Source organism: Podarcis gaigeae (genome assembly GCF_964106915.1).
Source record: "Podarcis gaigeae genome assembly, chromosome: 6".
In the NCBI taxonomy this organism is placed as follows: Eukaryota; Metazoa; Chordata; class Lepidosauria; order Squamata; family Lacertidae; genus Podarcis; species Podarcis gaigeae.
In genome coordinates, this window is record NC_139682.1 from 50,827,656 (window position 1) to 50,853,919 (window position 26,264).

Here is a 26,264-nt window from a genome sequence, read left to right on the forward strand (position 1 = left end):
AGGACTGAATGGCAATTAACTATTTCCTCCCCTTTCCCCTTCTTTTTCTCCACAGCTTTGGAACAGTGATGAAGCCTCAGTGAGACCCCCCAGCTCTACTCCCAGACGTTGCTTTGTTTTCCATCCAGGGAAGACCGTTTTCCTTGCGGCCCTGTCAAGGAAAGAGACTCCGATGGACTTACACCGGGCAGCCTTCAAGATGGAAAACTCCTCCTACCTTCCCAATCCTCTGGCATCTCCAGCCCTGATGGTTCTCGCTTCTACCGCTGAAGCAAGCCGTGATGCTTCCATCCCTTGCCAGCAGCCAAGGCCCTTTGGTGTTCCAGTATCGGTGGACAAGGATGTGCACATCCCATTCACTAATGGCTCCTATACTTTTGCCTCCATGTATCACCGACAAGGTGGTGTGCCAGGAGCATTCACCAACCGTGATTTTCCACCTTCCTTGCTGCATCTGCACCCCCAGTTTGCTCCCCCCAATCTGGACTGCACCCCAATCAGCATGCTGAACCACAGTGGCGTTGGGGCCTTCCGTCCCTTTGCCTCCACTGAGGACAGGGAGAGTTACCAGTCAGCTTTTACACCTGCCAAGCGTCTGAAGAACTGCCATGACACTGACTCTCCCCACCTTCGCTTCTCAGACGCTGATGGCAAGGAGTATGAGTTTGGAGCCCAGCTCCCATCTGGCTCCCCCGGCTCCCTCAAAGTCGATGACACGGGGAAAAAGATCTTCGCTGTCTCTGGCCTCATTTCGGACCGGGAGACCTCATCCAGTCCCGAGGACCGAAATGATAGATGTAAGTACCTCAACTTTGCTTAGCTGGGGCAGAAAAATGTTCAACAGCTATGTTTTGCAATGCTAGGAGGTGTCATAATACTTGTGCTCCTGTTTTTTTCTTTAAACTTATGATAATGGGTTACAGAGGGAGGGGGATTGAAGGGAATCTACGCAAGGAAGCTGTTATTCTCATACTAGATTGGGATGCTGAGACACAGAAAAATGACCAACATTCCAGAAATGGGAGGGAATCTCTATGTTGTGAATGCATTGGAGGTTGTCTCCCTGTAGTTACGGAGGAACATTTGTTCCAGACCACTTGCCTATTCCATGATTGTTGCCCTACTGTCTTGTTGAACTCCCTTCCCTTTCTCCCGCCCCAACCCTTTCCCTCACATATTTGTCTCCGGTTGTAATCAGTGCACCATTATTTGCTCCCCTGATCAGTGTAAAGGCATTATTATTGGATGCTTAGCGTAAGCTAACTTAAGCCCTTTCATCAAAGCAGAGAAAGAAAGAGAGCTGGTGATGCTCTAGGCAAGGAGATCACCCTGCCCCAATAACTCTTAAATGGGCAGAGATGTTTCCTGCAGTTCCTTCTTCAAATTCAGAAGTGATATTTTTTGCAGGCCGGGAGCCAAGCTGAAGCCAGCCTGTATAGTATTTGTTTGGGGAGCAATGCCTGTTGCAGCATTCCTCTCCCACAGCTCACCCCCTTGGTCATTAAGTGCCATGAGCTCCCCACCTAAGAAGTGGAAGATAAGGCAGTATTTGGCTTATGATGGTCCGCTCCAAATTCAAATGCACAGCTTAGATGTTGAGCTGAGATTCCCACCCCCCCTTTTGTTCGTTCTTGTGGGACCTTGTCCCCTCCTGCTTATTTTCCTCCCGCTTATTTTCCATGGAAGAACCAGCAATTTATTTATTTTTTAGAAAAACTTCTACGTAGCTTCCCAGTTACCCCTTGGATACCATTTTTCTTCTGCTCCTTTATGATGCCGAGGAGAGTAATAGAGACGTTGTTGCGCTCTCTCCCCTGTCGGTGCTGCTTCCTCGGGCTGTCTCCTTGAATTAGGCACTGTGTTAACTTCCCAGTGCTACTAGGCATCTGCCGAAAGCCTGCGTACCTTGTCAATAAAAGTCACCATAAAATCAACCTGCCTTGTAAATCCATCGCTCTTTGGTTTTGAAATATGCCATGAGTGTGTCTTTTATGTCAACGTTTGTAAGTGTGGAATGATTCCCTCTTGAAGACAGAAGCTACATGTTGCACTACAGACGTGTGCGCTCTCTTTTTGCCCTAGAGCAGCTTAAGCTGTATGAGAAGAACTACTTGCATGTGCTTTTTGGTCTTTGATACCTGTGTGCAACAGTTAAATGTGTGTGTGTGTAAGAGAGAATGAGTGAAGTAGGGAAAACATTAATAAAAGGAGGAAAGAAGAGATGTATCATGTTCCCAATTATATGTTTAAACTCCATGCGAATATAAAACTCACTCAGATCATGCACACTGGAAGATAAAAATAGTGTAAAAAGCTGGCTTGCCAATTCAATATGTCTAGAGCATATTGAAGATTGTATGTTGCTAACTCCTGTCAAAAACTAGTATAAAATACCTTATATTAATAATTTGACAATATTTAGAAAGAGGATATGACGATGGGCACATCTGTGTTTACATGTACTCACACACATTGTCTGTCTTCCTCTGTTCAGAAAGGACGTATCTTCCTTTCACTGACTTTGTTGTTAGGAGTACTGATGAATTCCCAGATAGTAAATAGATGAACCTCATTAAAATATGCCATCTAACGGGGGCTGGGGTGGGGAGGGTTTAAGGAGGAAGTTTTAGAAACACACATTGAAAGTTGGAATAAAATCTGTGCAGATGGTTTGAAAGGTGTCAAGATACAGAACGTTTTTCTTCCTTGATTATCCGTTTGTTGCCATAAAAAACATATAAATTATTTTGAATTTATAAAGCTCTTGTGGGAACAAAACAAAAAACGACTTTTTACCCAATAGGCTAGGTAAAGTGCATATTAATGGAGACTGACCAGGTTCAGCTCTAGTCCCGAATATTGCCTCTCATCTAGTTAAAACTTTATTTTAACAGGAAAGGGTTTTAGAGGCATTTTATTGAAACTTCGTGCATGCGTGTGAGCGAGAGAGCATTGTTGCAGCTACTTACGACCTTCAGATACCCTTGGCATGTTTAGATATTATTTCATAGGATATATATTTGTGGACATTTCAGTATTTTGGGGAAGAGGGGGGTGTATGTTCCATGTATGAAAGGTTCTTTGTTGATAGCTGATAGAATGTGTCTGAGGGCTGAAATAGCTTTCTAGTGACACCACAGCTCGGAACAAAATTAGAGATATTTGCATGTATGTAAATGTGTCCTTATGGGCTTTTATAAATACCTGGTCTTTGGCCCCTAAAAAGCTGTCTCCGTTTTCTTGCGCAAACAGTATATACAAACCTTTCCTGTGAAACAAGGATTCTTTTCACCACCACCCTAACATACATTGCAGATAAATGGTTGTATAGACAGGCTGGTCGGCAAAAGTGTATTGATGGAGGTAGTAAAAGCCATCAGATCAGCAAACCCTTTATGCCTCCAATAGACACCCTACAGAATTGCCGGACTGTACTGTTTATTTGTATTCTCCCAAATACTGCAATGGAATCATACCACATGACGGGTGAATAACTTTAATTGCAACACATAACGTTCCTTGTGCTGCCACCAACAGACTAAATTCCATTTTTTGTTTGTGTCTTGTAATTTCAAAGTTGGATTTCTCACTAACTGGTTCATTTGATTTTAAGAAGGGGAATGCTACACAGTGGGTTTGTAGGGTGTGGTTTTTTTGTTTGTTTGATAAAAAAACACCTAAAACAAAGCTGTCCAAGGTGTTCTACAATATAAATAACAGGGCTTGATGAAGGAAATGTGTGGCTTTGTAGAGATGTAAATGTGGGAATCTCATTGTATTAATTAGATACTAAGTGATACTTCGCGTATTTATATTCCCATGAGGCTACATTCTTATCTCTGTTAATTAGTGTTGTAAATTTGGATTGATTCTCATACCCTCTTGAAAGTCGTTTAGGATTTACTTTGGTATAATAGAGTTTTGGGTTCTGGCTCCAGAATATGTTCTGAGGTTTCACGAAATAGCCTAGTTTACGGGGTTGAACTTCAGATTTCAGTTTGGATTCAGCACTTTACCAGTGCACAATTGTACCCCAAGTCAATGGCAGAAGTTAACGAGTGCATCATATGCCTTTAACATATTTTTGCTAATTATTATTTTGCAATCCGCTTCCTGGAGAGAGGTCCGCAGTACCATAGCAAATACACTTCTTTCCTCTGGATCCCTAGGGTTCCAGAAAAGTTGGAGTCTCCAGGAATTGGGCATGATCCTAGGAGGGTTTGTTAAGGCAAATGTTTTGTCCAGGTAGCTCTGTTTAGATGTTCATTGAGCATGCTAATGACATTTATGGAACACTGCTTACACTGCATTTGTGTTGCACAGGCATCTACAGACACATTCCATGGGGTTCTTCAGACAAACGTGTCCTCATTAGTGTGGAAGTTTCCAGCTGGAGTGGATATAAACGTATCCCTGTGTGACAGATATCTATAACTCTCCTTTTAAAAACCGTCTTTATTCTTTGGCTTCTAAAATAAATTGTCCTGACTGCTCCCCACAGACTAGTTGCCGCAGTGTTTCCTCTCAGCAGGGGGAACTGGCAGAAAGGTCCGCAGCAGCACCTGGATCATGCAGAACAATTTTTTTTTCCTGCTGAGCAAAACCACTTGGTTGTTGCAGTTCCCTTCCCTCTGTTCATTTTGGGGAACTCCAGAATGCATTATCTCCTGTATCCCTAGAGTTACTTGCAATCTCTGCCCTTAAGTTTGAGTCTACAAATGATGCTTATTTCTGTTTGAGTCACTTTTATTCTTTATTACAGCTATTTCAAAGTTTAGCCTGTTGAAGAAGAATATTTCTGGACCATGCTTTCCACATAATATGGAACATAGTTCTTTCTCTCTCTTTAGTTTGAAGAATCATATTTACAGAGCCTCTTCTTGGCTCTTTGGTTCTTTCTAGCAATTTAGTACCAAGTGCCCCTGGAATGAAGCATGTAAACAAATGGCCAATCTAGGAGAGCAGGACAGGGAATAAGGCACCATCGACTTCTTCATACTTCATTATTTTCTCACAATTTTGCGTCACAGTAGGGAGTGAACTTCTTGTTTGGGCGGCTTTTGAAAATCACTTCAGTAACTTGTAGCTTTGAAACTAATGAATGGAAACATCTGAGAGCAAATCAAAGCACTGTTCTGTTTAAATGCCAAACAGGAATTAATAATAATATATCAATTCCTGGTTTTTCTTTTCTTTTAGCATATTATGCAATGAACTCAAGTTTTGCTTTAGCTGTGGCTCCTTCAGCAGAGCACGTGTTGTCCAGCTGTTTGCATACTAGGGCCTATACTAAGGGAGGGATATGCATTCTAATTATTCCATGTGCAATTTGTAGACATGATGTTTGATTGGTTTTTTTTATTTGTTTTTTTACTGCTGTATACTGCTATATCTTCAAGCCTTTCCTGTGAAATGTTTTAACTACATTAAATTAGGAGCTAGAAGGAAAACCATGTTGTGAATAGCTATTTGGGATTAGGATTACTTTCAAACATAGTGAAAACAGCTATGTTTCTAAAGAGTTTTGTGTGTGCATGTTTGTATGAGGGAGGATACTACAGGTGAGTTTTAAATGAGTGAAAACTGGATTGTGAATACAGAAAAGATCGTCCTGACAGGTCAGCTTTTGATGTCAGTTATGCCAATTAAAACTCATGAATTTCAGTAGCATCGTTCCCGATTTGTACTGGATTTCAGATTGTTCCAGATATGTACTGGTTTGTCATACCTCAGACTTCAGTGGAGCCCACAGCCAACCTCTTTCCTACACCTTTATTTCTGCATTTTGGCTTCAGCTTTCCCTTTCTCCCCCTCAGCAAACTGTTGCCGTGACTCCTTGTCATTGTCCGTCTCTTTTAGTTGTATTGTTGGAATAAAGAAATGTTTGGGCCGTTAAAGTGGTGGAGAGCTGCGTGTGAGCTGCTCCAGTTCTGCCGGCTGCAGGACCATCTGGCCCTGGCTCGCATCCGCTGGTCTCCAGCTTCTCTTTCTCTTTATGTTAGCTAGGGCTATCTTGCACACTTGGAATGCCTAATCACCATGGTGAGAGGATGGGCCTTGCTGCCTGCCCCTTCCCGTCAATTGTCATGCAGAACCGATCGGGACAAGCGTTTTCTTTGCGGCAGTCGCTTGCCCGTCTTTGCCTGGCTCTTGGCAGAAGGACGGCTTTTAATTGATCATTTGTGGGGGAGGGCTGGGGTTGTTTGAGCCTCTCAAATGTTTCCCCACACAGTCTCTACCACCCGGCCAGATTTCTCATTTGTTGGGAAATGTTAGTGATTTAGCTTTTCCTTCGTCTTCCTTTTGGACTCCTGCTTGTTGCTGTTTTATGGGGAACTCTTAGGGCTTGTAACTGTGACTCCAAGGAGCACTGAGCAAGATATAAATGTTGTGTTTATCTATCCACAACTGGGAAGGGGGCACATATGGGCACTAAATGTTTATTGTCCTTCTTTCCACTGTGTGTTCATGTTTGTATTTGCATGAACGCTTATGGATTTATTATCTATGGGCAGGGTGAACTCTTAATCTATTTTGCTTCATGAACAAATCCAACCCTTTTCACCAATCCTAAAAACATGCCCCCAAATCTGGTGGTTGAATCCTGTAGAGATTTGATTAAATGCTGAACTTGACAGAGTTTTCTGTTAGAAGAAGATTTTTAAAATATATATACCGGTATACGGAAAGAAAAATTCTTTTTGGGATTATGGCACACTGGAAGTGAGGGATAACCTGTCCTGATTTTTGAGGCTTGTGCTTTTTTGTGTAATCTTTAATGCCACAGTTTCTTTTAAGTATAAAAGAAGAACTGATGACCTCAAGCGCTGGTCAGCCGAGTCAGCCCTGCAGTTAGGCAAAGTGGGCAACTTGCCTCAGACAGCAGTTTTTTGAATACAGTGCAGCAAACTTCTCAATTGATGGTGAGAAGAGGGAATTATTTTGATTTTTTGCCTCAGGTAGCAAATTGTATTGGGGTGATGGGATGGTTTTATTTATTTTTAAAATATTATTTCAAACTGCAGATTTTGTCGTAGGCTATGATTGTGCCGTTTGCCCCTGAAATTTAAGAGCATTCAAACAGGTATTTATACCAATAAACAAATATTTGGCTGCAGTACAGAATATATGTTTGAATCTACACTTAGCTACTGCTATTAAAATAAAATGAGCAAGTGAATGACATGGAAGCCGTTCATATTGGAAAACTCTTCCTGCTTTGTAATGTACTAATATTTTTATTTAGTACCATGTACATTTTGCAGCACAGTCCTATTCAGAAGTAAACCCCATTGGCTCCAGTGGGCCTTACTCCCAAATTAAGCCAGTATAGGATTGCAGCCTCTGTCACCTTAAGCAAACATCCATGGTAATTACAAGGATTTCTCTCAATTCATTTATCCCTAAAGACTATTGGTAAATGTAATACTATAAAATCTGTGTAAAAGTTAGTTAGAATAAATAAAACAGAGATCCTTTTGAGAAGATCAGTTAACAGTGCAGTAAATGCACACTTGTTACTTAATTGTTGCAGGGTGACTAGGTACCTTTCCTCAAAGAAGCATTTCTGTTGCGGGGATATTACATTTTGCCAGCATTTAAATGCAGTTTTGTCACAGGGAAAGCGTCCTGCTCTCCTCGTGTAGTGTATCTACGGCAATGGTGAATTTTATGTGAAATGGGATTGCGGGATTGCTTGATACTTATTGGACAGAGCTGATGACATTCTTGGTGGTGAGTGTTGCAGTTTCCAGACCCATTTGAAAACATAAACAAAGAACAGCAGAACTATACTTGCATCATCTCTTAAGTGAACACAAAATATAATGTTACTGGTAGTGGATTAGATGTAGTTGCTGTATCATTATGGAGTCACATTATAAAAAATCTGTAAAGACTCAGATAGCTAGCAGAGCACTATTCTATCCATAAATGAGGGGTTGTTTGCATATTATGGTTGCCGCATAGATACCACTTTGAAATGCTCTGCATAGTGAACTATTTGTGTGCAGTGGCTTGTCAGGTGGGTTTGGTGAATTTTAGTACCACAAGCATCTGAGTTCTGCTCATAGTGAGCCATGGATAGTCCACTCTTTGGTAATAGCTGCCATTCAGTAATAAGAAAACAATAATGGTACGGTTTCTTAATATAGCAACCCCTTTCTATATTCTATTAACAAAATAGAATGTAAAATGTGAACATTGCCTTGGGAGCCTCATGGCAGGGTATAATTTATAAATATTAGGAATAACAAATGAATAACAGATGTATGCAGAAGACTTAAGTTAAATAGTTGTCTCCCGATGGCTGGCTATCCCTGCTCTGCACTCATAGTGCAAGGAAGTGTGAGACAATAAAGAGATGAAGCAACATTTTATTTAGGAAGACTGCTAATGCCACAATCCTGTGCACACCTACTTGGGAGTAAGAGCTACATTGGTATATATGTACAGGATCATGCTGTAAGGTTTTTTGAGACAAAAGGTGTAAATCTATTATTTTTCTATTAATGTTCCTGTGGAAAGCAGGTGTGTTTTTTTTTAACCTCAAATTTCGCAATCTTTTGTCTACTGCCATGTTTGTACGTATCATAGCTAATGAACTTTGCCCTCACCATATTATTCAGAAGAGAAAAGTCACTTGAAGGTTTTACAACTAGATTTTTTGTTGTTGAAAACCCTGGTGACATCATTTCTACAGTGTGAAATTACATCATTACAGTTGTGTACTTATTGTGAAAGAAAAGTGTGTGTCAGATGGATCTGCCCTGGATGTTAAGTTTAACTAATCACTGTAACACATGTAATTCACAGAGATTTCAGTCGATGAACATCTTACTCTGGCGTATTCCTATAGACTGCAATAGAACTTCATTGAGAATATGCTGGTGTAAGTAGTTTGTGGATTGTTATAATTACATATTTCAAGTTAACAGCAAGTTTGGTTCTCCTCCTCCTTCTGAATACTGAAGTATTTACCGTGCTAATGCTGTGAGCTAGTGTTGATAGCTGCTGCTTCATGAGCTGAATACTTTACTCAACAAGAGTTTAATGATGTTAATTTGGCATCTTTATCAGATCTTTTAAAATGAAGAAACAATTTGCAGCCTCCGCGCCTCAAGCCTTGTAGTCACTGAAATGTTTCTGTGGCAGGATCCGGCTACATTTTGAATTTTGACAAATGCTGATGGCTTGTGTGGAATGCAAACAGTGATTTAGATAACATTTGCTTTTATACTGGACCTGCAGCAGTGCCTATAACCTGAAGCTGGGGAAAGGCCCAGGGCATTTGGGACATGATGTGACAAGGACTAAGTATGCTTCTGCAAGAGGTGTGCATATATGTGATAATGATGTACACATTGACCCATATGAGGCACATTAAAATATTTAGAATGCTAATGTTTTTAGAAATGCCCTTCTCACCATTTTCTACTGCAGTAGAAGATCCCACCCTCAGAAGACCTCTGATGTGATGTTTATTCATGGCAAAAAAGCCAAGTGGCAGCTGTTGATGCACTGTGTTAACAAGCATGACAATTTGCGGGGAAAATGCATGCATACCAGATAATTTGCATTAGTTACATTTCTAGGCACCCAATCTTTTGAATTAAAAATGGGTGGTATTCAAGTAGGTTTTACTCAGAGTAGACCCACTGAAATTAATGTGGCTAAATGTGGAATGCCCTCCCATCAGATGCCAAGGAAATAAACAACTATCTGACTTTTAGAAGACCTCTGAAGGCAGCCCTGTTTAGGGAAGTTTTTAATGACTGACGTTTTAATGTATTTTTAATATTTTGTTGGAAGCCACCAAGAGTGGCTGGGGAAACCCAGCCAGATAGGCAGGGTATAAATAAATCATTATTATTAATTTTATTAAATTAGGTCAATTAATTTCAAAAGTTCTCCTGAATAAAAGTTAGTTGAATAATAGCTGGTGGATTTCAACATCACAGGTAATATGAACTATATTTGCAAATCTGTTTTTAAAAGCCAAGACAAAAGCCTGTTCTCCATGCCATTTTGAATGTGTTGTTAAAGGTTTTTCTGCTGGGCATTATGTAACAGTCTTTTATAGTTTAGGCTGCTCCTATTTACTAACCTGCCAATGGCCTTTTCCTGCTCCCTTTTATAGGAGCTGATAAGAGTCTAGAACCAAATAAAGCAGACGTGCTTGTGGCCTCCGATGAGCTTTAATTCCTCAAAGTAAGGAGATGCAGAGGCCATGTTCCTGATGATTGATAGTTTGTGAGGATGGCAAGGACTGGATAATTTATTTGATATTGTGCTGCATCCTCTCCTTTCTTCTGTCACAGAAGCACACAGCTGGTTACTGAGATGGGACACTTCCATCTATGGGGCAGGAAGAAGCATTGGCAGTAGTGATGTTGTGTATAGGTGAACTATTTGCCTATCTTTTTACTGCTGTTTCCTCCTGTTACTGCTGGGCAGGAAGACAACCTGTAGCTGTGTGCCTGAGATGGAAGCTACACAACTTCTTCTTGTCTCAAGGCTTTGAGGTGCTTCATTTTCCAGTAGGAGATGACTGGCAATGCAGCAAATGGCAGGAGCAGAGTAGCCAGCCAGGAACTGTAGCATATACTACTCGATATTCTAGAACCACACATTTTTAATGCGTGTTTGTCTTTTCCCTTATTCTCATTCCATTTGACTATATAGATATAGAAGTACTAGATTTTATTGGTGCCAAAGTCAGGTTGTGCACAACCCAGCATGTCAGATGACCAGATGAGGTAACAACCCTTCCATTTGCAAGGGGAAATGACAAGGTACAACTGGTTGGTTAAAACTTATATCTCATCTACATCAGATTTGGTCATTGCCTGTTAGAGAAGATAAACATTTATGAATGATAAATATGATTTCTGTTTTTTATTGCTTCAGTATCTTCATTTGTTAGCACCTTTTCCCTTCATTTAAATACATTCCATTTTCAGTCTGAAATTTGTGAAAATGCTATTTTCTCTTGCCTCACCTGAGCCCCTATGCAGCTCTGTGGAATGGTCATTTCCTTCTTATTTATGCTTCTAAGTTGCATAGAAGGATCAAGACTAGCATTGTTTTGACCGCTTATGCTCTGTTTGGCTTTGTCCAGGCTTTCCAGGATAGTGTAGGGTATCCTCTCAAGTTTTCATTTCTGTTTTGAAAGATAAAGCTGAAGGCCCCTTTTTTGTTTACCAGTCACTGTACAAAGCAGATGCTGACAGTGATAATAATGTTTACTTGCATTTGTTATAACTAGGACTGGAAATACTTTGCATACATCAGTCTTTTATAAAACTTCCACCCTGCACAGAGCTGGTTTTATTTTCTATTTTTAAAAATATTTCAATGTGCTGGTATCAAACTTTCTAGGTACCCAGGCAACAGGTTCCTGAGATTTGTCCAGCCCTGCTCACAACTCAAAGGAAGCAGCAAAAACAGGCAGACTGTGGTATTTCTTTATACTTTACATGATTTCTGCAGATTTAATGGCTGTTGGATGATTTCATGGCTTAACATGAAGTTCCCTGGACATAGCACTGTACTAGATGGTCCACTGATCTGCTCCCATTTATACGGAAGAAAGAAAGCAGTTGTGTTTTGCCTCGTTGCAGAAATTGTCTGATTAAGTACAGTACAGAATGTGGAAACTCAAAAGCACTTTGCTTTCTAAGAAACTAGCCAATTAGGCTATAGCTAAAATTGATTCCTGTTTGGAAGGAGTAGATTAATTTATCAAATGGTAGGGTCATTTCAAGTTTGGGGTTGGAAGTGAAAGACGTTACTATGGTTTTACAAGTTAGATGATCCACAAAGGCTGTAGTTATGGAGTTTTGAATGCAGGGGGGAAAAACTGAAACAAAGGAAGCAGACGCAAGAGACATTTTTGCTGGGGTAATGCTGGAAGCTGTGAGGAATCCACTGCATTCCTGGAGGCAAAGCGAAGAATCCAGTTTCCTTCCTATACCATAAAATCTCTTTTTCGCCTTTAAAAGAAAACCTTGAAACAACAAGACTGGCTGCCTTAGCTTCCTTCCTGACACACCCAACCATGTGATGCTTCTGTATATTCTTGCTTTAATCATGGCTGACTGATTAACAGACCAAATTGAACCTGATCAAAAGGTGAAATAGGCAGTTAACCCTTCTGTCTAATTTAAGTGGGTTACTTTCTGCTTTGCTTGCCTTTAGCCCTTCATTCCCTAACATGTAGCACAACCCATGCCTCTGTTCGGAAGAAATTCCTGTTTATACTTCTGCTATGACCCTCGGCACCTGAGAGTCAGTAAGAAGTGGCTTGTATAGATTTGGTTTGTGCTCTTTGTTTGGGTTCAGTTTATCTTTTTCTTCTTAATACTCTAACTATCTCCTTCTCTTCTTTGTACATGATACATTTTAGGTCCCGATAAAAAAGCAACAGCCCCTTGCATAGAAACCTGTTGTCGTGGTGCTCAATTTTCTCTGCAACAGCAGCATAAGAATTCTCTCTTCCAGCTCTTTCAGCCAAACAACACATCTCCTCAAACCAAGGATTATTACATGGGATGAATGCAGTTATTCTCAACACGCAAGCATAAACACCTATTTAATAGAAACAGTCATAGAGTTGGAAAGGATCCTAAGGATCATCTAGTCCAGCCCCCTGCAATGCAGGCATATGCAGCTGTTCCTTAATGGGGAATCAAACCTTTGATCTTGGGTTTCTCAAGCTGCATCTTTGTGGTTCCATACAATTGTTTATATGTGGATAGATATGTTTTGCCGGGTGGGATGGTGAGTGGTGATTATGTGTGACTGGATAGATGAATTGAAGTGGTGTGTGTATTTGTGTGTGAAAGAGGGGAGTGTGTGAGAGTTGACTCTGGCCCTGCCCACCATTAGCATTCTCTCAAAAGTTTACTCTCAATGAAATGCAGCCATTGGTGGGGGGGGAAATGTTCCCCAGTCCTGATCTAGTGCTTCACTTCAATTCTATCTCCTTTTCTCTCTATCTGGCCAAAGCACACATGATGTAGAAGATCCACCATGGGATTGCCATGGGATTTTTGGTGTGAGTTAATTTTAAAGCAGCTATAGTGTTGATCACAGTAGTAGTGTTTGGTAGGAGGAGATGTTCAGCCTTTTCCCTCCATGCAGTTTTTCTGATCTAAACTCCCTCCACTTGTCCCTTACTACCACCAGTATAGGGAAAAAATATAGGTACAGTATATGCACCTCTATAATAGGTTATGTAAATTAGGGAAATGGTATAGAGAAAAAAGGTTTTTTAAAACAACAAAAAACCTTTGCTGCTATCACAGCTCCAATAAATATCAGGACACTGACACACACACTTTAAAATAAACAAAAATCTTGGGAGATCTACTTGTAGATCTCCTGTGACACATCTATTCTGGCCCTAAGCTAGCTTTGCTAGCTATGATACTTCATCTTTTCTTGGTGAAAAATGATAAAACTTTGATCCTTCATGAAATTTGGGAAATATGCAAGTTTGGGTATCTTACAATAATTGGCTAGGCCTTTCCCCCAACAGTGTCAATTATGCAAGTATCTCCTCCTGTTAAAAGAAATCATTTCCTCCTTCCTTTTTTTGTATTGTGCAGGTCATAATTTCATAGATCAGAGTTGGGAATTACTCTTTCATTCTTAAAAATTACCTTTGTGGACCACATGATGGAGCAGGAAACCCTTCTGGTCATGACCCAAAACAGCACTATACAGGTGCACATTTATTGTTTTTGTGGATTGAAACCTGGTGGTGTTTATCATTACATTTTAGTATTCATCATTACTGACTACCTTTAACTTTAGCTATCCAAGCAGTAACAAAGTTCCCTTATTTTTTTGAGTGGTGTCCAGTGATGCCTCACCTGTATCATGAGAACTTGAATGATGACAGCAAGAGTCAGGGCTGAAGAATTTAGGAACAAGGAAGCAGCCTTATACTGTACTAAATAAAATTGTCCATCTACCCCAATAGTCTCTTCTGGCTGGCAGCATCTTTCAGGCAGGAGTCTTTCACATTCCCTGTTTCCCTGATCTTATAGATGTGGCTGTTGAAACTGTTTCTGCTGTGAATTCTCCAAAGCTCTCTGGGGGTCTAAAGCCTCTTCTAAGTTCTCAGCAGCTGGCAAAATATTTATTTTTGGGTACGTACAAATATCTTAATTTGAGGCAGTGTAGGATGTTCAGAGCGAGGTGGAAATGTTTTCACTTAACTGTTTGATGTTGCAAGATATTTCATTCTCCATCATGCCAGCGTGTGGGTGTCTAACATTCTGGGCTTGTACAATTTTCTTACTGTGATCAACCCTGTAGTTTGACAATGATTTTTCCAACAGGTAAGTCACAAGAGGCTTAGCAGTTTCTTTCTCTTCAGGAGGGACACTATTGCTTTGTGATTTTCCTGGAGTCTGTGAAATGTGTCTACAATGTCCAATGGTGAGTGGAGCATTCAGAAGGATGTATGATTAAAAAAAAATCCATGGAAGCAGGGACTTTGATAAATCTGCAAGCAAGTTTTCTAAGATTCAAACTTCTCTTCTGTCATGATAAATAATCTCAAAGGCACAAAACATGTTTCCAGATAGCACTGGTTGTCTGTCTGAAGAGGGGTATATAGATAAGATTTAGCAGAGCACAGATTATTGTACTTAACACCTACTTTCAATAAAATATTGGGTAACTTTCTTTCTCTTCTAAGTGAATGTCTGTGTGTCTGTTTTTTTCCTGATCTCTATGTGCAAATTATATATAGTTTGCCACTAAATATTGTAAAACATTTTCCTGGTTCTGAAATGCATATTTTAAAATGATAAAAAGGCAACTGGGAGGTGGTGGGATAGAATCTCAAGCACCTAATAGGCTTATCCCTAACACATAGGTGGGCTTTGCTATACCTAAACCACTGCTTTCTGACCCTTATTCAGCTTACTCTTGCAGCCATCAAAGAAAGGAGACTCTATAATTTCCTTGTGTTACTTTTTTATCCCTTATCTGTTACAGGAAATGTTTCCTAATATCTTATCTACTTGATCTAAATTCCCCATCACCACCGGTAGAGTTTTGGAATCACCTGTTGGTATTGGCCTGTAGCCTAGGAACCACACATTTGTAGCTATTTTTCTTTATTTTCTTCTAGGTTTGTATCTTGCCTTATCGCTGAGGTCTCAAGCTGGCAAACAAAAGCAAATATTAAAAACAACCAGGAGAAATAACAATAAAAACAGATGCCATCAAAAGGACAAAAGGGCTCTTGAGATTGTGCTGGGCACCTAAAAGAGTATAATGCCAGCAGTTGATGAACACAATATGAGAAAAAGGTTGAAATTTTGAGTCCCATCCCAGAAAAGACCCTGTCTCATTTCTGGTAGCTGTGGACTGAACTTCATGTGGCAGAAGCACTTGGACGGACAGGCTTATATAGGAGAAGATAGTCCTTCAGCTACTCAGATTCTAGGCTGATCAAGGCTTTAAATGCCCAAACCATCATGTTGAATAGTAGACACTAGCATAGTACTTTACTTTACTTTACTTTACTTTACTTTACTTTACTTTACTTTACTTTACTTTACTTTACTTTACTTAGCATAGGTAGTGTCCTTCATCTGTTAGGATCACAATTTGGTATACAAAATTCATTTTAAAATGACAATGAACCTAATCTTAAAAATAAACCAATGACTGCAACCAAATGGTTAAAACAACAATCCAGTGACTATATTTCTGCAGCAAACCAAACATTTCAGTTTCAGCTAGTATCATCAAACAGCTCAACTCAATATCCTTCCATGTTCATCCCAGCCTAGATGCAAAGGTAAGTTTCAAGGCAATGATGGAGCCTCACAAACAAAATATGCCATACGTGCCTCCAGGGAGTTGCATGTTCATAGTGAATGTTGCCAGTTAACAATTTGGCCTTCACATTTGATCCTGGTGTAATTTCTGTACTGTCTTCAAAGTCAGCTCCATGTGCAATTCATTACAGTAATCTATCTTGGATATAACTAGGCCATGGATTACTGTATCTAGATATTTTTTCTTCAGAGAGAGATGTAGACTGTATGCTACGCTGACACTGGTAAAAGACTCAGCAAGCTATCATTGTGAGCACCCACTAATAAAGTTAGATTAAACAGAACTCCAGACTGGGCCTCAATACATTTCAGTTTTTAAGACTTGCTAATTGCATTTATATCATTTTCTTCCTTTAAGGTGTTCAGGGTAGTAAAGGAGTGATCCATTCTCTCCCCCTTACTGTCCCACAACAAAGCTGTGAGGTTGGTTAGGGTGTAAGAGAATGACTGTCTCAGGATCACTCAGGGATCTTCATAACTGATCAAGAAAAGCCTAGGTCTCTACACCCTCTATCAGGAGTTTCCTGTGGTAGAATTCTCATCAGAATCAGTGCATTTTGTCTTGTCACTTGGGCATCAATAACTAATTTTAAAATTTGCATTTGTCATTGATGCCCAAGTGACCAGACAAGAATTCTTGGTGTGGCTCTTGATGGAAGAAGCAATACATGCTTTTTTGCAAATAAAATCCCATTGTATGTGGTGCTAGTGAGCAGTGGTTCTATATCTTTAGAACTGAACATTGGAGTGCCTACAAAAGTTTCACATAGAATTAGTTCTGGGTATTTTTTCCTGCAAAAGGTAATAATTTTAACGTTTATCTGATCCTTTTCAGTTTTGCTTTCTTTATATGTGGCTCTCAGTATTGTATAAACTTAGTCACGTCTTAACCTCTTTTCCCCATCTGCGCGTGTGAACTAGACTCACCTTGCTCCACAACATAAGCTGTGGTGTGGGAAATAGCCATTATTGGTGACAGCTGCTTGAGAAAGTCTGAGAACAGTGGGGAAGCATGCCATTGGGCCATGGTTCTGAAGGCAGCCATGCTCTAGATTACATTTCAGGAGCCACTCCTAGGCATTTTCAGTAGCACTGCCCATTCCTGCCAGCTGCTCCCCCCCTCTTTCCTCTGAGCATGGTCAGTCAAGCATGCTAATTTTCCAGCAGAAGTGTTGTCATAATTAGGCAGCTTGTCTGAGGGTTTAGTGGTACTTAACCAGATGTGAAAAGGCTGGTCCCCTGGTCCTGGCTTGCTCACAGGAGCTTTTGCCAGATGCCTTGTCACTGATGTTCACGCTGCCCGTAATGGGCTGCCAAGCTCCCTTTCCCACTGTTTGCCTCTCCTTTTATGCTAAGCATGCATCTGAAAACTTTGTCCACAACCCTCTTATTTGGTTGCCTTCTTAATAAATTTGAAACAACTAGAAAACGGGGCCTGTGTGAGGAGGTTGGAAATCCCTTGTACAAAGCAGGAGACAAATTTAGGTAGGAAGAATGATAGAAGCACGCTTTTACTAACAGAGAACTACTTTCATAGAGCAGTATATGAAAGTATATGAGGCAGGGCCATAGTTCTGTGGCAGAGCATCTGTTTTGTGGCCAGAAGGACCCAGGTTCAATGTCTAGCATCTCCAGGTAGGTCTGGGAGTGTTCCCTGTCTGAAACCCTGGAGGGCTGCTTTTCAGACAGACCCACATTTCCTTCTGAGCAACCTTGTGGCGGGTGGGACCAGAGGCAAAAGTGGGTAGAGCAACACCCCTCCCCCTGTATCCTCCACCCAAGCAAACATGAGGCATTATTGTAGTCCAAGGATATTCTGCCCAGCCAGAATTGTTCAAGCAGGCCACAGAGCAGGTCTGGTGAGGGTTGAGGCCTTGGGACAGAGGGCGTGGCTGAGGAGGAACTATGACCTGAGGAGAAACTCAAGATCCAGATAGAGAGGCATTTGGCCCCTGGGCCTGAACAGAAGAGGATTTATGGCAGCCCTACTGGTTCCTCCGCACTGGACACTGAACCTAGGGGGTTCTGAAGGGCATTGCAACTATGACATAGCGAATTAAGCAGAATGGAAGGTGAGAGGTGGGGGGCACTGAATTTTGACCTTGTACCGGGCTCTGCTGAAAGATTGAAAGAGCAAAGTCTGCCCCTGGCCTGAGGTTCCCCATCCCTAGTGTTAAGCAGAGTTTAGTTAGTCAGGGCGACTCATATTTTCATACCAAGTGTGCCGCAAAAGTACTTCGGCACAGAAGCCACGAGCTACACGCTGCCTTGTCATGCTGGGGGGGGGAGTGAGGCCAAAATTTGACACACACACACACTTACAACCTTGCATTGCCTTCCCAAAGCCAGGAAAGTGCTAACTGGGCTTTAGAAAGGAGGTGGGAGGACTCTAGAACCCTGTCAGAGCAATCATGCCTCCGTCCCAAAGCCCATCTCCTTCATTATCCTGCTTTGGGAAGGTGGCACAAGGGCTGAGGGACGTCACACGTTGCTGAGGGATGTGTGTGGTCCTTGGGCCATGCATTGGACCACCCAGAGCTAGATGGACCAAGGGTCTGACTCTCTAGAAGGCTGCATACCCATTACTGTTTCCTGTGGCTCCAGTGTGCTCCCACCACTGGCCTTTGAAGCCAAGTGCACCTGATGTCGGCCACAATCTATGTGTATCTCTGTAGGGGACCAGGACCCACAACTTGGCTTTGTTTTAAGCTGCTTAGCCTAAGACAGCTTCCTATGTTCCTATATATATTTTGGAGAAGGGTGTAAACACCTTTTGTAGTAGTAGTCTGTCTCCAGAGATAGGACATCTCTGATTTGTATGACGCTCCCCTGTTTAGCCAGTCCTGTCTTTAGGCCCAATTCATATGGTCAGTTGAGGTCACCGTGGCTGGCTTCCTCTGACAAGCACAGCATTCATTTCATAAAGAACAATAGCTGATTTGCAATGACTTTTCAAACAAGTAAGTATCCTATGATAATTACAGCTACACATGGTAAACAGGGTGGTGAGCCAATCCTGTCATTCTAATATTAAATTCCTTTCCTGACAGAAGCGTCTCCTGATGCATCTGAGGGGTGTGCCAGATCTAGCTGGTGGGAAATAGGGTAATTTGCTATCAGTAATTTTATACTTCTTCTCCTGGTAATGAGAGACTAGCTTTAACTTTGGTATAGAATATTATGAAACAGCCCCCAGATTTTCCAAGCAATGCATTTAAATCAGATTGGGCACATACTCAACACCAGCTAGCATAAAAACTTTGAGACACTTTAATTACTCCTTGCACAATCCAGGGTAGTTAAAGAGTGAGAAAATAACAGATTTCTCCCCTCTTCTCAATGCATGCTGATGGATGGATTGTAAATGGCTGGCTACTACATAGATTGCACCCTAGGTTAAATGCACAAGTCTGAGATTTCATAATTTTTTCACAAGAAGTGTAGGGTGCATGTGTCTGGTTTTGTTTTGAAGCATTGATCCAGGTTACCTTAGTATCAAGATATACTCCTTAGGGGTCCAGTCGGGCGTGTTGCACACGTTCTCGCACAAAAAGTCTTTGCTATCTAAAGAATGAGCACTTGTTTTGCAGGGAATTTCTGCATTTTATGAGTACTAAAGGGGGGTGAAATTTGGTGTGCCTTGGTTTCTGAAATACCTGAATGTTCAACCTAGAGGGAGCTCTGTTACACAGAGAAGATTAACTGCTATTCACATAGCAGTTGCTTTTACAGAATCCAATTATTACTGTTGTTATTTAAAAATTTTATGTGGCTTTTCAACCAACCCCCGCCCCACAGCCCCCTTTGCAGATGGATAATATACTAGCTACAAAAACTTTCTTGGTTCCTCTCATTCTTCCATTTTGTTATATTATTGGAATGTCAGCATGTCATCCATAATGTTACCAAGTAGTGTTTTCTGATAGTTTTCTTGGGTCATGGTTTGTAGCAGCCATGTCTAGTAATAAAGTGTGACCTCTGAAGCTTCTGGCACAGCAAAGCTGCCGTTATCCCAAGTGCAGCACTTTAGCATTGCCTTCAGGAGTGAACGGAAGCTGTTCACTTATATGGGAGAGGAAAAGAGTGCGCTTTGGGGTTTGTCCTGTGCTATACCTGAGCCTCATGCTCCGGTTTCTGGGTCAGAGGTAAGGTGCCCTGCCGTTGAGTTTCTTCCAAAGTACAGCCTATTTGTCTTGTCCCATAAAACTTAGTGGAAGCCATTATGAACTGAAGCACCGTTTCCATAGCCCTAGCCCACAGTCCTGTGCTGAATTCTGTTTAGAGTTACATTCCAGAGTGAGACTATCCTCTTTTGGTGTAATAATTAGGATCAGGCAAAGTGGGGATGAGGATGCTAGCTTCACTGTTTCCTTCAAATGTGAAGATTTGAAGTGGGAAGCCTGGTACTCGTAGGAGCTGTGCATGTGAGTTTCAGTGGACAGGGGTGGAAGAACGGAAATTCATGCTGGCGCCTTCTCCCTGCAGCTCCTGGGCCTGCCTCCAGGTGAGAGAAATAGAATGTTGTTCCACTTTCCCCATTGTTCGTTATTGGGCCACTTCACTGTCAGGTGTGATAGGCAGGTGTCATCCCCAAGTGTAGCATTTTGCATTTCCCATAGAGACAGAATGATTGCCATTATCTGAGGGTGCGTCCAGAAGAGAGCTCTTATGTGCAGTTGAAACATCACTCTTAGGACCCACCTTGTTTTTGTGATTGTAATAATTTTAAACTGTTCTTAATATTGCATTTTAAATGGTTGTAACTTATCCTGGGATCTTAAGGTGAAGGGAGGATAAGTAGGAGTAGGAGTAGCAGCAGCAGCAGCATATTTTAAAAGCCCAGTTAATTTCAGATACAGTTAAGAGTGGGATAAGAGATGGTATTATGATAGAGCAAGTTGGCATTTTGCAGAAACATAATCAGTTGCCTTTAATTTTCAATATAGTAGCAATTAACTCAGTTTTGTGTTTAGGGTATGTTCTAGCTTTGTAAGCTTTAGTTGGGTAGGAGGCACAGCCTAGGGTGGGCAATGCTGATTTTGAAAACACTGTCGAAGGGCAACAGAGGCCTTTGAATTCACCAGAGCTATCTTTGAAAGCTGCGCTTTTCTCTTTCTGCTAACAGGAAGTTAAATATATAAATCATTATTCAGGCATCTCTTCAAAGTTTGTCTGACTTGCTGAATTTCTAATCAGACAAAAATCAGAAAATGAAAAAGAAGAAGGAAAAAGGACAACACAAATTTTATTTTTTATTTTTTTCTCTTGCCCGACTAGGAAAGTACTGCTACGGCTGCAGCTCTACATACCTCTTGTACTCCTTGCCTCTCCACATAATACACCCATTCCCACCCCTCCCACATGGAGCCTTAGGCCTTTCCTAAGCTGCTTGGCGTGGTCTCACTTTCTTCAGCAACATTCTAACTTCTAAGAGGCTTAATAGCTAGGGAGATTTGGAGGGGAGTGAAAAGGTGGGGGTTTCTCTCTCTTTTTCAGCCCTGGCTTTAAGGAGTTTATTTTCTTAAGCTTATTGGGAAGAATATCGAGTGGACTAGTAAGGAGGTTGTGACGGGCAGGCTTTTTCCAGGATTTGGGAATGTTAAATGCACATGCTGCATTGTGGGCAGTTTTCTTCAAAAATTTCCTGGGGAGTTTCTAACCACTTCTCCCAGCTTATTTGATCACTTAGCTCATTTCTGCAGCCAGGTTGATTGCCAGTGAAATTAACTCTCTGTCCTCATTGTGTAGGGTGGGGTGGTGACAGAAATTACCTCAAAAAGAAAAGTATAAACCGTGTCACATAAAATGAAGGAGAACCAGGATAGTGACAGGACAAAGAAATGACAGGACAAAGAATGCCCCTCTAGGGTGAGAGGACTTCTTATTGTGAAACTTCCCCAACTTGATGCCTTCCAGATGTTTTCAACTACATCTCCCATCAACCCCAGCCAGCATGGTAAGGGATGACTGAAATTGTAGTCCTAAACATCTAGAGGGTTCTGATTGTGAAAGGCTGTTGCAGTGGAATGAACCACTGTTGTTACTTTTAACTTGCTTTGTATAAGCTTCTCTGAAAATGTGTTTTCATTAGAGGATGGGATATACATTCATAAAATGAAATAAGTGATTGCCCATTGGACTTTACAATGAGATATTCAGGGAACTCTGGGACTCAGTTTGTTTACCAACCCTGAGTGCATTGTGGCAATGCCAAGAAGGAACAAAAGTAAGATGACAAAATTTGGGTCACACTCTATCACAAGACAGGCCTTCCCTTGATTATCTTACACGAGCTCTTAAGTCTGTTGGCATCCTCTGTATCGTGTTAAAAGGTAGCTCACTTTATTATATTATTGGGCAGTGTCCAGGTAAGTCATTTGTGTAGCCAGGTAACTAACATATGGATGCTCAGCTCTGAGGGATGACAAATAATTTGGTCCAAGGCAGCTCTTTTATGGGATCTTACAATTAGCAATTAAAGCATAAAAAATAGTTCCAGGCAGCAACTGCTAAATAAACGCTTGTCACTACTGCTGACTGGGGCTGCTTTATTTCCCTGTGTGTTTCCGCCTCTCTGTATAACTTACGGTGCTGTAAATGCACAGCAGCTGTTAATATGATTCTGTCGATACATTTACCATGGTGATTTGGCAGTATTTGGCGACTGTGTGAAGAAATCACTCACTGGTTGGAAGGCAAGAAAGACAAGCTGTCAATATCTCAGAAGAAATGCTAATAACCCTGGTGACAAATTGTCCCAGGAAGTCTCGAAGGGTTAAAAAAGAGAGAGCATTTCCAGAAACAAGGATTCTTGTTTTTGCTCAAGTGAAGAGAACTCATCTCTCCTAAAGCTGCTACCAACTGCTCTCTTGCTTTAGTTACTGGTTGTTTTACTGAATAAATATTCATGGGCTTGTGTGAGTTGACTTAGACATGCTACTATATAGATTAAAGTGTGAGGGAGAGGAGATTCCTTGCAATGCGCTTCTGTCTGATTTGGAGCAATTCCTGATTCCCATTGCAGCCCCACACCCTCATACTGCATCCCACACCACTGAAGTAGCTGCCACAACCCACTCACCCTAGGAGAGTCTTGTCAAGAGGAGTTGTCTGCAAGGGGGACAAGGAAGTCCCCTTTTTCTGATCTTCCATTCATTCTATGGATCTCAGGATTCAGCCCTTGATGTGAAGTGAACATTTCACACAATGAATCATTTATTACTGTTTTTCGACCCCAAAAAGAACCCTTTAGACAAGCCTTAGATGAAACAAGGGTTCCTCTCCTCTCATTCCACATTCCACCTGCAGAGGCTAATAAGTTGTTTTTTTTTAATAGGGTTCCCAGATAACTTCTGTTTAAATATTTCTTGGAACATAACAGTAAATCAAATTACCACCCTTCACAATTTAATCACATGACTCAGGGTTTTTAAAAGAAGATTGTATCAGCATGAAATCAAAGGAGGACAAAGGCTTTGTTTCTCAAATTTCTGCTCCTTAAGTTTGGTGAAGAAAAACCTGAAAATGTGACCATAGGGCACAATAAAAATTAATAAACCAAAAGCAAAATGTCATTATTCTTAAACCACTCCAGCCTCTAAAGAAGTAAGGAGCCCTTAGGAGGGATGAAACATGTATTTTACAAATACCCTGAGCCCTGAAAACATACACAGTGCCTAAGTTGCAAATGAAAATATGAAAAATACATGATCACTGCTTTATTGTGTGCTGCATGCTTTCGAAATTGGAGATCCATCTGGCTCCCACATCTCTGATTTAGGAGTTTGGGATGTTTAGCAAGGTTTTAAGAAAACTTAGGAAGGAAAGAAACCACTTCAGAAGGTGAAGAGCCCTTAGGCTTTCTTAGTACAGGCATTTCCCCACTTATGCACGATTTACTTGTGTGTGTGGTGCCAGGAAATAGATTCAAACCTGGGAATGATAGGAGAGAGCTGGAAAGTTCTTGTTGCTCATCATGAGACCCTCCCCAGAGGCCGAGGAGGATGTCGGTGAGCCAAAAGTGCAGAAATAAAGATTTTAAAGGCTTAAAAAAGAAAAAAGAAAAAAATATGGGCTCCAAAATGGCGCATGGGAGCTCTTGCTGATGTTACGCTATCCCACTCAACAGCTGTTGGGAGGGAAGCTGTGTTGCAGCGGGCTCAGACACACGGTTCCCTGCATTTTCTCGCACTGTGGAGGCAAAGGTACAGTATAAAACAAAAGGGCATTTCTGATGCCTCTTAAATCACTCTAGTTCCCTGCTTTGACGAGGCTCCCCACTTACATGCATTTTGCTTATATGCACGGGCAGGGATGGTGGGCATTCTAGAAAGCATCCAGATTGGGAAAGGATGCTATAGCTCTCCTAGCCTTGCTTGTCTAGAAGTTTCTGTGACCATGCTCATTCCATGTGTCTTTGCATGTCCAAACTTTTGACAGGTCTGATATAACATACAGGTTTTTAATGAATGGTTTATTTCCTCTCATTTCCTCTTCCATGTGCAAATGTTCAATGTTCCTTTTCATCTGAGGGGATATCTAAGCATGAAAGGGTGCTGGTTCCACTGAGCCTGTCTCAGCCCCTTAACTGTGTTTATTGATGTACTCATTGTTCTATTAGCATTTTAGTGTTTTTGCAATCATGGCGATAAACAGATCCATAACTGTATCCTGCGGGTGTAGCTGCCCATGTACACTTAGATGCTGATGAGACCTCCATACAGAAAGTGTCTCCAGATGTGCCTCCTTGGCAGTGTGATACCAACATGCAGCGTCCCCTGCAACCAGTGGCTAGGGGGAAACTGCAGGGTACTGGGGCAAGGAATAGGAACAAACTTTATCCAAAAAAAAAGTGCTGGAAAGCACCAGATTTTGCTGATATTAAGTTATAATTCAAGGCAGTGAACATGTGCTCTGCTGGCAGCAATAAAGATTCAAATCATAAAGTTTTACAGTGGAACGGTTTCTGTAAAAGCATCGTTACAAAGTGGGAACCGTGCCTTTAATTCTTATGACATATGGGACCGCCTGCTTCATTTTGGTCTCAGCACTGTTTAGTGAATCGGTTGGGGTGGTGCAATGGGGGGCGTCTCTGTAACTGAAGTCAGATTTCTTTTCCACCACCCTCCCCCTTATTCCCTGGTAACTCAAGTTCCTTGAGAGGTGCTAAAGGCCGCGCTACAGAAGTTACTATATCTTCATGATTTAACATTTTCAAAACACAGGAGTTTGGGGATTTTAAGGGGGGGATTTTCTTATGTGTTTTTGACTTCACCACCAATTAGAATAGATTTCATTTCTCTCCATAAAGAAAACAGCTTTTTTTGGTCTTTGTAGTATTGTCTTAATCACCATTGTCTTTTGTGTGCCTACTCCAGAGCATAGGTTCTCAAAATCAAGAAATCAACTGTAATTTTGCACATACCCCTCCCACACCACATGTACTGGGACAAAGAAGCATGGTTGGTCTCATATTTTTTCTACCTTTGGGGTCTTGTTTGTGGTGTGGAAAAAGCAGATGAAAGGAAAGTGCATAGTGTGTCTCATAGGTCTCTGCCAAGTTTTAAGCCCCTTGGGATGGAGGGTTCTCAGGATAGGTCCATTGAGCATCAAACCCTTGCTATTAATGTGGAAGGAATTTACAATCCACCTTCTTATATTGCACTGATTGGAAGGGGTGGTGGTGATTGACTATTAATTGCCATCCTGAGCCAATGTAGACCCCTACTGGGAAGGATGGAGGAGGAATTCCCATCTCTTGTAGCATCTCTTCACATCTCCCAGCTTCAGAGTGCGAGTAGATCTAAAAGACTACTGTAGTACCATTAATATTTCGTGTAGGATATATTTTGAATACACTGTGACTAGCATTTGGCCCACAATAACGATTAATATCAATAAAATGCAGTGTGTGGAGGTGCATTTATGGGCTTCGTTGTTTCTCAGGTATTGTTGGAAGCAAGGGTGCAAGCTGAAGGTTGTGACTCTGAACCCCCTGCTGTGAGTTTGGTAATTCTGGATATGTATTGAACTATTTGGGGGTAGCATTCTGGCCCAGAGGTGGACCACAGCATCCCCCCCCCATAATTCACAAAATAATAGGGTGCATCTGTTGGCTTGTAACATGAAAATTCATCAGGTTGCTTACACGTAATGAGAGAAAGGTCACATTGGAGTGAAAAATATGTTAGGGGGCCACTTTTTTGTCCCAAAGCCATATTGTGCTGACCTGTCCTTTGAAGTATTTGCTGTCATGATATTTTGACTTTTCTTTAGGGCAGGATCTCTTTAGCCACTAGAAATGCAGCTTCTGCGCCCCCTAAAGAGTTATGCGGTACACTGCTGCACAGGGTATAGGAATGATATCAGCCATATGTACGAACATTTCAGTTGGGTCATCAT

General features: G+C 41.3%; 1 protein-coding gene across 9 annotated transcripts in view; it reads left to right on the plus strand.

The window, feature by feature from the left end:
• The window catches only part of RNF220 (ring finger protein 220), a 332,264-nt gene that overhangs the window by 24,756 nt on the left and 281,244 nt on the right, over nt 1-26,264 (plus strand). For all 9 annotated transcript variants that reach the window (XM_083742420.1, XM_083742422.1, XM_083742424.1 and 6 more), the window contains one exon: nt 56-797. In XM_083742420.1, the coding sequence (XP_083598546.1) occupies nt 173-797 (625 nt within the window). In that variant the 5' untranslated portion in view covers nt 56-172. Of the gene's footprint in view, nt 1-55; nt 798-26,264 lie in introns of those variants that run through there.